Source organism: Glycine max, chromosome 4, assembly GCF_000004515.6.
Source record: "Glycine max cultivar Williams 82 chromosome 4, Glycine_max_v4.0, whole genome shotgun sequence".
Classification (NCBI taxonomy): Eukaryota; Viridiplantae; Streptophyta; class Magnoliopsida; order Fabales; family Fabaceae; genus Glycine; species Glycine max.
Genome location: NC_016091.4, coordinates 19204144 through 19218266, shown reverse-complemented (window position 1 = coordinate 19218266; position 14123 = coordinate 19204144). Strand labels below are relative to the sequence as shown.

Below are 14123 nucleotides of genomic sequence, written 5' to 3'. Positions count from 1 at the left end.
TTAATTTAATTACAGGGTATAAAATTTAAATTCTTTAATCACGTTTAATAATAATTTCCGGAAAAAAGGCAAGTGGGACTGAAAATAGCAAAATGGGTTGCAAATAGCAATTTCAAAATTCCTTCACCTATACCAGGAAACCTACGTGTAGCAGCCGCAACTTTTCCATGAATTGGAATTGCAACTCACACTTTCTTTCTCCATTATAAATAGATACTGGCAGCCACAATGGCTTTTTCCAAATTTACATAATATTTATACCCTGGAATGAACGTAACATACGTGCTAGCGCTTTTCAAAAAGTTGAAACTTACGCTCACAGTAATGTGGCTTTCTCACATTATATGGCTTTCTCATATTATATGATAAAAATATCAATACCAGACACCATTACCATGGAACTAAATTTGATAGTACAAAAGGATAAATATAAAATCTTTATCCAAATTTAATATATAAATAACGTTAATGGAAAGGCAGCTTCCTCCATTAAAAATAAAATTAGCAGCTGAAGCTTTCTCTTTGAAGTTTTGTATAATATTCCTTTCATACAAAATTTCATACTTTACAACGGAAAAACATAATTAATGCCAAAAACATACTATGGAAACATGTAATTGAAAATACATGTAATAGAAATTAAAATTCCTAAATTTCATAATTAAGGTTTATACATAATTGAGAGAAATTCAATCATTCTTGGAGAATCATAAATTTCATAACACATGCTCTGATACCACATGTAAAATTTTAAGGGGTTTCCTAGACTATCAATTATAGGAAACAACAGAATCTTGAAACCTATGATTCTCACAAACAATCAATAAACAATAGATAATGATGTGTACCTTTCTCCATAGGAAGTTCTCTCTGGTGCACTTTGATTTCCTTGAAAGAAGAGAGAAATAAAATTTCACTTCCTTAGGTCTTTCTTTTATGTCTCTCTCTGTTCGTGATGGCTATGGGTGATAGAGAACACTTTTCTGGTCAGGAATGAGACCTTATTTCACGTTAGTGGGTATTAAACCCCTTTTATAACCACTACTCCCATCAAGTAACAGTTAGCTCTAGAAACTTCTCATATTAAGTCCAATCATAACTTAGCCCTTAATCGTTAATCATTTACTTATTAGTCCCTACATAAGTCACATCCCTCTCACATGAGACATTAATTCTAACAAGAGCAACATGCTTTCCCATAAAGACCTTTACCCCCAGTATGCTTTCTAAGTCAATGGCATAACAAAATACCTAATGGACCACACAATCCATAAAAAAGCACCCTCTACCATGGTGAAGACTAAATCTAAGATCAACACTAATGACGAAGGAAGACAAAGATGATAGAGACTTTTTTTTTTCTTTTTTTCATCCTTTTTTTTCCTTTTCTCAATTCTTCCTCAACGGTCGCATGATATTGTCAAAAAACTCATGCTATATATGCCAAATTAAACTATATATACAAACAAAGTAAATGTAACTTAAATCTACAACTTAAACTCATACCCACGCCGCCGTGCTTTTGGGTGCATTATGATGGGGAGCTTCTGGCTGATGAAACTTGGTTCACCGTACGCACCAGAATAAAAAAGGGTGCCCTATCTCCATCAATCAATTAGACAATCAAGAACAATTAGAAAGGCGCTCAACAAAAAAATTATAACTTGAAAATGATAGCCATGCCAAAGCAACTAGACAAAGATAAAAGCAGTATAAGGATAAGACAAAAACATGGGAACAGAAAGCTAAAACAGTCTATCACTACCACCAGTCACTTGGCCAGCTGTCATTGTCACAAGGCTTGAAAACAGACTCATTTGAGTTGGACAGATTTTAAAGAGAAGAATGAGAAATAATTGAGAGATTACATGCTTTCTCAAGGGAAAAAATCTCTCTAAAAGTAAATAAGTAGAGATGTATTCATCCTTAAAATAAAGTATGATAGATACACCCATTGCTCACTGAAGAAGAGCCCTATCCTTCCTTCTGTTTATTAGCAAAAAAGACCAGATAAATAAAGATATTAGGAGGAAATGCATTTAGGAGACCTCGTATTCCAATCTGTCAAGACAAACAAGGACATGGCAGAGAATAAACTAGAAAATATGACAGCTTGCATGGGACCAAATTTTTTTTATTATATTATTTTATGCAATGAACAAAATGATGATTTTATAAGATTGACTATTTCCCTTCTATTATTTACACATCTAATAGACCTTATAAATCAATTTTTTTTATCTTCTAAACTAACAATGACAAAACAAAATCAATTTTGCATTTCTATTTCATTCCCTTCTCCACTCAAAGTAGCTTGTCCTCACTTCAGTAGCTTCACAGGAGTGGTCTCTTTCATACTCAATTATTATTTATTGCATTCTCCTTAGTTACTTCATTAACAAAATCTTGGTAATCAAAAGCAAGATATTCAACATATATCTCTCAAAATTGTTTATTCATATATTATAGTAACTATATGGCAAGAAGATCTCCCACCCAAAAGTTAGAAGCCCAGTGAAAACCAGTGGTTCTCTTACAACAATAAGTATTATTAATTGTTCTTATTATCTATGATTTATATGGGCAATTAGAACTTACGAGATAGAAATAGGTTCATAGTATTAACCCAAAAATGACCATATGTAGAAAAAAATTATCTCAATAAGGATCTCAAGAAGAGTTTTGATGAAGACAATTACTTGCAAGTACAGGAGATCAAACTTCAAGCTCGTAAATTAACTGTTCTTATTACCTCACTACGGCGGGAGTGGGCACGACGGCGTGGGCTTAGAGAGGAAGAGCGACAACAAAGGCACAGTGGAGGCACAAAGGTGTGGGCTCACAAGACGGCACAATGGATACAAGGTCGAAAACGTGAGTGTGAAGAGGGCTAGGGTTGAGGCCCTTTTGTTCGGGTAAAATTAAAATTCCGACAGATCGAATTCCTTTGGTAAAATCCGTCAGAAAGATATTAAATTATATACTTTTCAATGGAAAATTTTTCTGTGGGTAAATTTCGTTGGAATTTTTAAATTTTTGACATAATTTAATCCTTCGAAAAATTTCGTGGGAAATATTTCGTCGGAAATATCATTTTTTTTGTAGTGTGTTACTTGTTTAAAGTTTTTAAAACATGTTGATATATATATATATATATATATCAAGATTTCACAAAAAAATAAATAAATATTTGAAGGTAAGCAAAATCAAGTAATGTGGGACAAGAACTTTTTTTGAAATACTCCAAATAAAACAACAACATTTGAAACATTAGGGATAAAATGAGATATAAAAGGAAAATTTGAAATTTAAATTAAAAAGGAAAAAACAAATTTTGGATTTCTTACTTTTAATAAGTTAACTTTAATTTTTTTTCTATACATTATTTAAAAAAGAAATCATTATTCATGTTGCTTTCTTTATATTTTCTCGTCATTCATTTCAAAGGTTACAGTTTAAGGAATAAAATTAATACTAGCCTATAGGTTTCATTTCTGACAGCCTCATACATCTTGCTGAAAACTTCATTTTTTAAACTTGTTGGTCCATTATTCCATTTTGTTCTCTACTTGAGAGTTGAGACCTTGTTGGCACTTTTTTTTTCCTATCTCTATCTAACACAAATAAAAAACAGTTAAGTCAAATTTGATGAGTACCTGTATGTAAAAAAACAAACATTTTATCCAGAGATCAATTGCTTGTAAAAAAAGTGTTTGTAAAAAAAATAACTCGAATCTCCAACCCACAAATTCATCCAATTAATGCAAATCAAATCTAAATTAACTTAAACCTATATGAACCAATCCATATTATGTCTCATGGTCATAGAGATATGAACTTGTTTTGAAGCCTTATTCAGGAAGGAGATCTTCTTGATATGGGTTTTCAGGTTACTTCCATCACATGGAGGAATGGTAGAGTTGGAGTCAGGCTTGATCGTTGTCTTGTTAACTTGGGATGGCACACTCATTTTCAGGAAGCTACAGTTGTTCATCTCAACTGGTTAAAGTCTGATCATAGACGCTTCTTTTAAGACTGGAAGGAGCGAAGAGAAGAAACTAGCACTGTCGGGCATTTAGGTTTGAGGCAGCTTGGACTTTGCACTAGTATTTTCTAGCTTTTGTCTCTTCAAAATGGGGGAAGGATAATGTTGTCTCATCCTGGTCTAGTAAGATCTCGTCCTTTTCAAATAATTTAAAGATATGAAATAGGGATGTTTTTGGTTGTATTCATAAGCATAAAATCTTTTGAAAAAGAAACGAGATTATCTAGATAGAAGAAGATCTAATCCTTATGACCTTACTCTTGATGCTGAATATAGTAGGGTGTGGAGAGAATGGACATGTTCTTGCAAAGGAATAGCTTTATTGGTTTCAAAAGTCAAGGGAAAAATGGCTTTTGTTGGGAGATTGAAACATCATGTATTTCCATGGTATTATGACTATTTGTATGCGCAAGAATAAGTATGATCTTCTAAAGGATGATAGTGGCAATTGGGTGACAGACTCCCAAGCTCTAGAACATATGGTTATTGATATCTACAAGATTTGTTTCAAGATGATGGAGGTTATATTTCCTTTCCTCTTTCGAATGCTTTCTCTAGCATTGATCATGATGTTTTGAACAATTTGCATAGGCTTCCTTCCTCAGTTGAGATCTATCAAACTGTTAAGTACGTGGGGAGTCTAAAGGCACTAGGCCCAAATGGATATCAAGCGATTTCTTCCAGAAATATTAGAGTGTGGTGGGTGTTGATTTTTGTGATATGATAAAGGAAGTGTCCCAACATCCCCACAGGGTGGAAGAAATTAACCAAACTTTCCTTACTTTGATCCCTAAAAAAGATGAAGTGAGTTTGGTTAAGGACTTTAGATCAATTAGGTTATGTAATGTTGTGTATAAGGCTATCACTCGTCTTATTTCCCATAGACTCGTCCCATCATGAGTAGTTTGACTGGCTTCAATCCAACTTTGTTCCTTTTTGGCAAAACAAAGATGATATTAATTTTGATCAAGAAGTCTTTCATTCTATAAGGAGTAAACATGGTCAGAAAGGTTGGATAACAATAAAAATAGAATTGGAGAAAGCATACGATAGATTGAATTGGGAATTTGTTTGAGATACTTTGTAAGATATAGGTGTCCCAGAGAATATCGTGAGTCTCATTTGGAGTTGCATTTCTACAACTTCAGTGAGGATTCTATGTAATGGAGAAGCTCTTCACGACTTCCATCCTACTAGAGGCATCTTTAAAACTTCAATGAGGATTATGTGGAATGGATCTCAAGCGATTTTGTTCCAAAAATATTGGAGTGTAGTGGGTGCTGATTTTTGTGATCTGATAAAGGAAGTGTTCCAACATCCCTATAGGGTGGAAGAAATTAACCAAACTTTCCTTACTTTGATCCCTAAAAAAGATGAAGTGAGTTTGGTTAAGGACTTTAGACCGATTGGGTTGTGTAATAATGTGTATAACACTACTAAAAAATCATGATTTTGCGACTGGCACATTCAGTCGCTAAATCGTTAAATTCGGTCGCTAAAAGTTTTAGCCACCGAAATAAAATTTTAAAAATTACTTTTAGTCGCTAATTCGGCAGCTAAGTTTATAAAAATACATAAAAATAAAGTTTAGTCGCTAACTCGGTCGCTAGTAAATAATTAATTTCAGAATAAATGCATTTCGGTTGCTAATTCGATCGCTATAAAAATATAATAAATTAAAAAGAATAAAGTTTGAATTTTGAACTATTTTCGCATAAAACTTATATTAATACTATATTTTGTACCAAACATTCAAATGAGTATTTGGATGTAGTGTAAATGAGTGTGTTTCGTCCTTCAAGGACTATGGTTTTAGTCATTTTTCAAACTTTTTTTAAGTTTTTATTTTTTAACAAAACGTTGGTGAAATTTCTAGCTCAATATTTAAAATTGAACAAGTGAATGGTTAGTCAACAGTTAAAAAATAGGGATACCAATTTGATGAAATAAGAAAAATATGGGAAAGCTATTTTTTTTGTTATTAGGCCTTAAATTAAAGTCAATTTGGACTTTTAGTGAATGCATAAGTTACCCATGGCATCTTATTGGGTCTTCATTGATGCATAAAATTTCACTTATACCACATTCAACCTTAATGAATCATTAGTGCTACACTTATGCTTAGTATTTTAAAATACTTAATTTCACAAAATTTGATTTGCATATTTTCATAATATAAAGGGTATATATTTATTATAATTTTTAAATAATTATATAAAATAAAAAATTATTTTGTATAAAACACATATTAAAAGAATAATGATAACCATGATTTATTTATCTTAATCAAATAATGTAAATATTGATCTTTTAATTTTATTATAAATCACCAAAGTATAATTAAAAATATTATATAATTATTATGATTTACAAATTAATGAAAATATTGATTTGTTAATTTAAAAATATTATAATATATTAATTTCAATAATTTTCAATTATAAAACGTATTTAAGAATGATATATATTGATTATGATTTATAATAAATTAAAAATTTAGTTTCTTATTTTTTCTAGAAAATACATTCAGTTGCTAGCCTCAAAATAATTGTCCAATAGCGACCGAAATAGTTTTGGTCGCTATCAGCACAGCATAGCAACCAAATTATATTTGGTCGCTAACTTCAAGTCCACTTCGGTCGCTAATGCCGTCGCGAAAATGTTTTTGAATTTATGTATGCACGTGACTGAACTAGCGACCGGGATTTTCAGTGACGCTTCTCCTTGGTCGGGAATACGATCGTTGACGCAAGTCAACTACCAACTATAAGTTCGGTCGCAATTAGCGATAAAAAGATTCCAGTCACTATTTTAGTAACTAATAGCAACTAAATATTTTCAGTCGCTAAACTGTATTTTTCTATTAGTGTAAGGCTATCATCCGTCTTATTTCCCAAAGACTTCCTCCCACCATGAGTAGTTTGATTGGTCCTTTCCAATCCAATTTCGTTGCTTCCTAACAAAGCGGGGACAATATCATTATTGATCAAGAAGTTTTTCATTCTATAAGGAGGTAATGTGGTTAGAAAGGTTGGATGGTGATAAAGATAGAATTGGAGAAACCATACAATAGATTGAAGTGGGAATTTGTTTGAGATACACTGCAGGATATAGGTATCCCAAAGAATATTGTGAGTCTCATTTAGAGTTGCATATTTGTAGTTTCAATGAGGATTCTGATAGCACCAAGGGCCCAACAGATGATGAAAAGCTCAAAAGGATCCCCAGGAGACCTTAAGGCTAGAACGATTACATCCATTAAGCTGTTATAAGGCTATTACAATTGAGCAATATGTTTTTCCTTTTGTCATTTAGTGATCCAGTTGTCCAATTATGATTAGAGTTGTTAGGAGTTTGTTAATCCTATACAGAGTAAGTCATAAGGGATGCTAGAATGAATGGAAAAGGCAGAGAATAATATTCAGTAAATCTTTTTTCCGTCTACATTTCTGGAGGTAGTCTCCTGGCCTCAAATTTAGGAGAAGAATATTCTTACCTTTAGGTACTGTAGCTATCATCTTTGGTGCTTTCATTGCCTCTCTTCTATGGCTGATAACACTCGTTCCCAAACTCTCACTCGCCTTGAAGAGGCTATCACTCTTCTCACCCAAAACCAGAGTGCCCTCACTGCTAACTAGAGCTTCCTCCACTCCAAACTTGATGAGGTCATTTCTCGCCTCAACTCCCTCAAGACTGATTCGTTTGGTCGTCATTCCCGGAATCATCCTCCCTGTATGAAACTTGATGTCTCACAGTTTGATGGTTTAGATGCCATATCTTGGTCTTCAAAATTTCTTAGTTCTTTGAGTTCCATGGCACCCCTGATGACAAGCACCTTCAGGTCGCTTCATTCTACCTTGTCGCACTGCCTTGAGCTGGTACTAGTGGATGTTTCGCAATGACCAGATCTCGTCATGGTTCGATTTTCTCTAGGCCTTAGAGATGTGTTTTGCACCCTCATTCTATGACGACCCCAAGGGAGCCCTCTTCAAACTATCGTAGCAAGGAATGGTCAGCTCATACTTCTCTGAGTTTGAAAGTTTGGCTAACCAGATTGTTAGTCTCCCTCCTCCCTCTTTTCCTCCTTAGTTGCTTCATTTTAGGTTTATCGCCTGAGATCCTCTGCAAGGTTCAGGCTCTCCAACCTTTATCACTCGTCCAGGTGGCTGCTCTGGCAAGGTTGTAGGAAGACAAATTGAATGACATCAAAAGCACTGCTTGTCCTCAATTCACTCCTCCCATTTACACGTTGCTCCCCTTAACTCTATTTCCCCATCGCCGTTACCCCCCCTTCTTCTGGCACCCTCAAAAACCACCTTCAAGAGACTCTCTCCTACTAAAATGGTGGTTCGTCGTGACAAAGGCTTATATTACAATTACGATGAATGATACAGTCCTCACCACTAATGCAAGGCAAAATTCTTTCTCCTTATCGCAAATGACAATGTTTCCCCATCGCCGTTACCCCCCTTTATAATTTATAATGAATTTTATTTTTAATTTTTGCATTAGGGTATTTAAATTTAAATTAAAATCAAATAAAAGTTGTTTTGAATTATAATAATAATAAATTTGGATAATTCAAAAACATTTTGAAATTGTTCATAATATTATAAATAAAGATATAATGTTATATATATTAAAAGAAAAATATTTATTTGTGGGAAGATATCCCACGCATAGGTCTAGTTGTCCTTTTTTTGATATAGGATCATGTCGAGTTATCTTCTCTCATCATAGTATCAACATGTCTACCCATTTGACGACGATATGAAAATGACACGCATGCATAATGAAAGTCATCTTCATCGTTTTGAGCATAATCATTCCTAGTGACACCAAAACTAAAATTGTTATCATAATTGTTATTGTTATCTTCATCTTGATTCTCATAATCATTAACATTGTTTAAATTGTATTAAATTTCGCTTATTTATCGTTTTATTATTAACATATTATTTTTTTATATATTTTTTAAATTAAAAAATTCCTTAATCATTTATAACTTTATACTAAAATAAAAATCCATTATAAATTTATGAACTTTTTTTTAAATAAAAACCAAAATAATCACTTGCAAATATGATTTTGGTTTAATATTAAAAAAAATCAAATTGAACTCACCAAAGCAAGCATGACTTCAAGTAATTTACGTTAAAAACAATTAAAAAATAAAATCGTCAACCTGTGGACGATTTCTTCATAAAAAAAAAAAAAACCAAAGCAAAATCGTGTTTGCTAGCACGATTTTAATGTATGTAAAGTCATCCTTCAATTGACAATTTATCCATTCTCATAATTATTTCAAAAAATATTCATCCTGATAATTCTAAAAAAATAATTACACCAAAAAATAGTAAAAAAACCCTTCATCCCCGTTAACACCACGTCACCTAGGGTGAATAATTAACATATCACTTCGTGAATTGCTCGGATAAAATTAAAATCTTACGCATCTGAATCTGACTTAATCAAACTATCAAATCTTTTAAAAGTCAATCTACAATTATCTTTCAACAACTTCTTCACAAACACTTATTAAATGCCATGTCTGCACTATTATATCGACTTCACTGTTTTCCTCCTTTCACTATCTTCCACTATTCAGTCCCTCCAATCCCACAACATTACTTCCACTCTTATTAAACCCACAAAAATAATTGCAATTTGCAACATAACAATCCCAACAAGGCAACTTCTTCAATTCTCAGAACCCCCAAATGGATTAAACATTATTAAAAATTATAAACCTCAAAAATTCATTCATTCAATGGACACCAAGCTTCTAACAATCCGCACCCTCGTCTCATCCCTCAGTTCCTCCTCCGACCAAACCCGCCTGGCCGCCCTCCGCCACCTACGCCGCACCTCCGCCGAAGACCCCGCCGCTCGCCCCCTCATTTCCGCCGCAGGCGCCGTCCCTCTCCTCGCCTCCGCCCTCTACTCCCCCTCCCACCCCATCCAGGACCACGCCGCCGCCACCCTCCTCAACCTCTCCATCTCCGACCGTCGCCCCCTCGCCGCCTCCCACGCCCTCCCGGACGCCCTCGCCCACCTCCTCTCCCGCCACGCCACCTCCTCCGCTGCCTCCGCCGTCCAGTCCGCCGCCGCCACCCTCCACAGCCTCCTCGCCGTCGTCTCCGAGTTCCGCCCCATAATCACCTCTAAACCCGACATCATCCGGGCCCTCGTCGGTATAATCAGTCACTCTGATTCCCCGACGAGGTCCATAAAGGATGCCCTCAAGGCATGCTTTGGAGTAGCCCTCCACCCGCCGAGCCGGATTGTACTAATCCGGCTCGGCGCGGTTCCTGCGCTCTTCGCTCTCGTAGCCAAGGGCAAGGACGGAAATAGGAGGGCTGGCATAATCGAGGACGCCACTGCTGTGATCGCGCAGGTGGCGGCCTGTGAGGAGAGCGAGGAGGCGTTTCGGAAGGTGTCGGGGGTTTCGGTGTTAACGATGATGTTGAGTTCGGAGAGTGGGAGCTGCAGTTTGAGGACGAAGGAGAATGCTGTTGCGGCGTTGTTGAATTTGGTGAGGTGTGGGAGTGAGAGGGTTTTTCGGGAGGTTAGAGACAAAGTTGGGGGCTTGGATGGGATCGCGTACGTGCAGGAACACGGTAGCCCCAAAGGGAAGAGCAAAGCCGTGGCGTTTTTTAAGCTTTTGCTTGATGGTGGAAGCAGTGGTGAAGTTGTTCAAGATTTGTATCCCGTTGATCCAGAATCGGGTTCAAGCTGTAGTGGGTAACTATTATCGCAATCAACGGAAAATTTTGTGGTCTAAGTCTTACCTAGTTTGGACATGTTTGTTTCTGGTACAAAATACATGTGACTTATAAAAGAGAAAAAACTCCAATTGCAATATCGCTTCACTCAATCCTAATGTGGTGTTCAGTCGGAGAATTTTTATAATAATCTTTTCTAATTCCAGCATATTTGTGTTCCGTAAGAAAATACATATGACTTGTAAAAAGAGAACGGATTCGGGGGCACTAGAGACAGATAAAATCACAATTTTTTTATATATATTTTATTCTTTAGTTGGATCAGTTTTAGGTGGGGTAGCGTGTATAAAATTATGACTAGGTGTTGGTTGATTATACTATACTCTAGTTGATCAAGCTAAGTTATAGCAAATGGCAATATTTGTTGTGTTGTACATTCAAATAGAAACTATGACAGTTAATAACATGTTCTGTTTATTCTTTTGCCGGTGTATCTTTTCTTTGTTTTTTTTTTTTTTTTTTTGTCTCTATTGCTTTGATTGGACTGCAACCTATGTTTGCCTTGCTCATGTTGTGTGTAGCTTTGAATTAAAATAGTTAACCCTAAAATACTTGTGCATCACTGCTTCAAGTGGTTGATCTAGTCTTGTACATTGAGAAGCTAATGAGTATATTCATGCAGGATACTGAGTAAATAGAACTATATACCATCATCTTATCAATAATCAATAATAAGTACAGCAAATTACCGTGATACTCCCCGTGCTTTTTGTCAAATTCGCATGATAAATCTTCTATTTTAACTAAACATTAATCCTCTTTACAGGGTACATAATGTAATGTGTTTCTTAGAAAACAAAAACACAATGTAATGTGGTATACGGTGGGATGTATTTTAAACAACTGCAGAGGGTTATTGTAGGGAATAAAAGGAAAGGAAATCATGTTAATTTTGAAGAAACCATAAGGGATGTGAGTGTAATTTACTCTACTCTATATAATGTGATCTTATTCATGCATCCATCAAATTATTCATTTTAAATAATTTGCACAATCTTCCTCAACAAGCCTAATCTCAATCTCAAGCTAGCTCACAGAAACGGTGAAATAGTTAGTGTTTGAAACTAATGAAGAAAGTTTATAGTATGTATAATTTTTCCATGCTTTAAGTTTTTTCTGTCATGATGTTGTGTGGTGGTCATTTGAGTGCTGGGAAGCACAAGGCTGGGTTATGGTTATTGCAGCACTAATTTTAATGGTCCTTCTCATAGATTCATTATTTACATGAAGTGATATGTAAGTAAATTTTGGTCTCTGATACTTCTTGGAAGATTTTCCTGGCTTTTAGTGTGTCCGTTTTATACCAGCTGATGTGTAGTCTGTGTTTTGGTTGCTTCTCACTAGAAATAGATACTTGCTAGAAAGAAATGTGTATCATGAAGAACAAATTCAAAATTCTCACTCTTTGGGTGATAAGAATCCTGATCAAAAGTCCGAGGAGCTGTGAAAGTCTTTGGCTGAAATCTCGTATTAAGAATAAAATAGAGATGTACATGTTGATTTTTTGGTTGGATATCTAATGATGGGTGGAATATAATAGAATATATTCACTATACCATTGACTATTTTATGATACAATTAAGTTTCTATTTAGGGAAATGGACTGAATGGTAATCAGTGAATTATACTTGATTCCATTCCATCTTATATATCCCCAAATTGTGGTAATAAAAGAAAGTATTGGATAAAATGAAATGAAATGAAACACATTCAATCGTGTTCCATTTCGTTTTATCCTGTTTTTAGGACCCTAAACAATGACAATTAATGCCATTTTATTCCATTCCACTCTACTTTGTTGATGGTATCTGCTTATTCTGCTAACTTGTGCATGAGCTTTGGCACCTAAATTGTTCAATATGCATGTCCATCTTAAATAGCTAAAGTAGTTCACAAAACAGCTATATGGTTGATGGTTCATTATGATTTGTGCCCTGTGCATCAGAAGTTATTGGCGTTTCATGAATTCGAGGTTTCCTCTTTGTCCTTCTCCTAACTGCTCTTTCATTTTTATTTTTCAATTATGTTGATATGGTGGAGTGTGATTGTAATGTACAGTACTGAAGGATACTATTTTAAACTTTATGTCTATTTCTTCTATTTCATGGACTACAATCAGAGGCCCTTTTGAAATTTTTCTGAGAGTTTTGTTCTGTAAGCGCAAGATACAAATACAATATATAACCTAGGAGCTCAAACATAAGGCTAGTTTGAGAGATCAAAACAAAATTTTAGACATAGCTACAGTGTACAAAAAACGAAAATAGCTTGACCAAAGTAATTCAAAAAGTTGCCTAACAATAATCTCTCTAACTTCCCACTGCAATGACTGTGCAGACCAAATACTTTTGATCTTCGGGAAAATCCTAGAGATGTATGATTATTATTCAAAAGGATTAAAGGAAAATATCCATGAAGAGAAAGAATATGACAAGAACAGAAGCTTTGTTACTAGTTGTTAAAAATATCATCCATTCTCATCAGGCTTTTGATTGAGTGCATATAATTACAGAGTTGAAAAGAATTTCCTTGATTATATGCGTTTTTGTCTCTTATCATGCAGTACCATGAGTTGAACAAGCCTGTATTGTAATGACACATGTTTCGAAGTTATTACAATTCATTACCTCAATTTCTTTTTTGAGTATCATTTAAGATTTTTATCAGAAATTAAAAAATGCAAAAAAAATTCTTGTTCCCCTAAAATAGTTATCAAGTTTTCTGTTGTATTTTTTTCCCAAAATAAATACAGACTAGTTGTTTTTTATTTCCACTCTCATCACAAAATTTTAAATTAATTAAAAATTAGGTAAAGAGTGAAGATTGAAAAAAAATTGTTATCTTAAATTTTTAAAATTAACAAATAAATAGAAACACAAAATTCCAAAAAACTGACACTTGAAAAAGAACTGAGCTAGAAAACTTGTAATACCTATTCCATTAAGAATTCCATCAATTATTTTTTTATCAAAAAAATAATTGAATTTGATTAATTTTCTTACACTCCTAATTAAAAGTGAGGGAGTATTTATGAACACATATAGGAACTCTACTAACAGATGAAAATAGGTGGTGATCTGCTACTTGTTTAGTTTCCTGAACAAAATTAGATTCAATAGCTCTATTCGGAAAATATGTAATCAATGATGCAGTTCTCATAACTCAGGAACTGAAATTTGGAACCTAATAAAGCAAGAAGCTTATTTCTACTGGGGCAAACACCTTCAAACAAATGTAAAGCCAGCATCTTAATAGTCTAAGCATGATGTGAAAGTTGTTAATGGCAGATGGCG

The 14123-nt window shown here is 34.4% G+C and overlaps 1 protein-coding gene across 1 annotated transcript; it reads left to right on the top strand.

Annotated features, from left to right (window-relative positions):
* Window positions 1-9187: 9187 nt before the first annotated feature.
* Window positions 9188-11253, top strand: LOC100803111 (protein spotted leaf 11). Its single transcript, XM_003523913.4, has one exon. It carries the CDS (start codon window positions 9588-9590, stop codon window positions 10791-10793), a length of 1206 nt encoding a protein of 401 aa, XP_003523961.2. The 5' UTR covers window positions 9188-9587; the 3' UTR covers window positions 10794-11253.
* Window positions 11254-14123: the final 2870 nt, after the last annotated feature.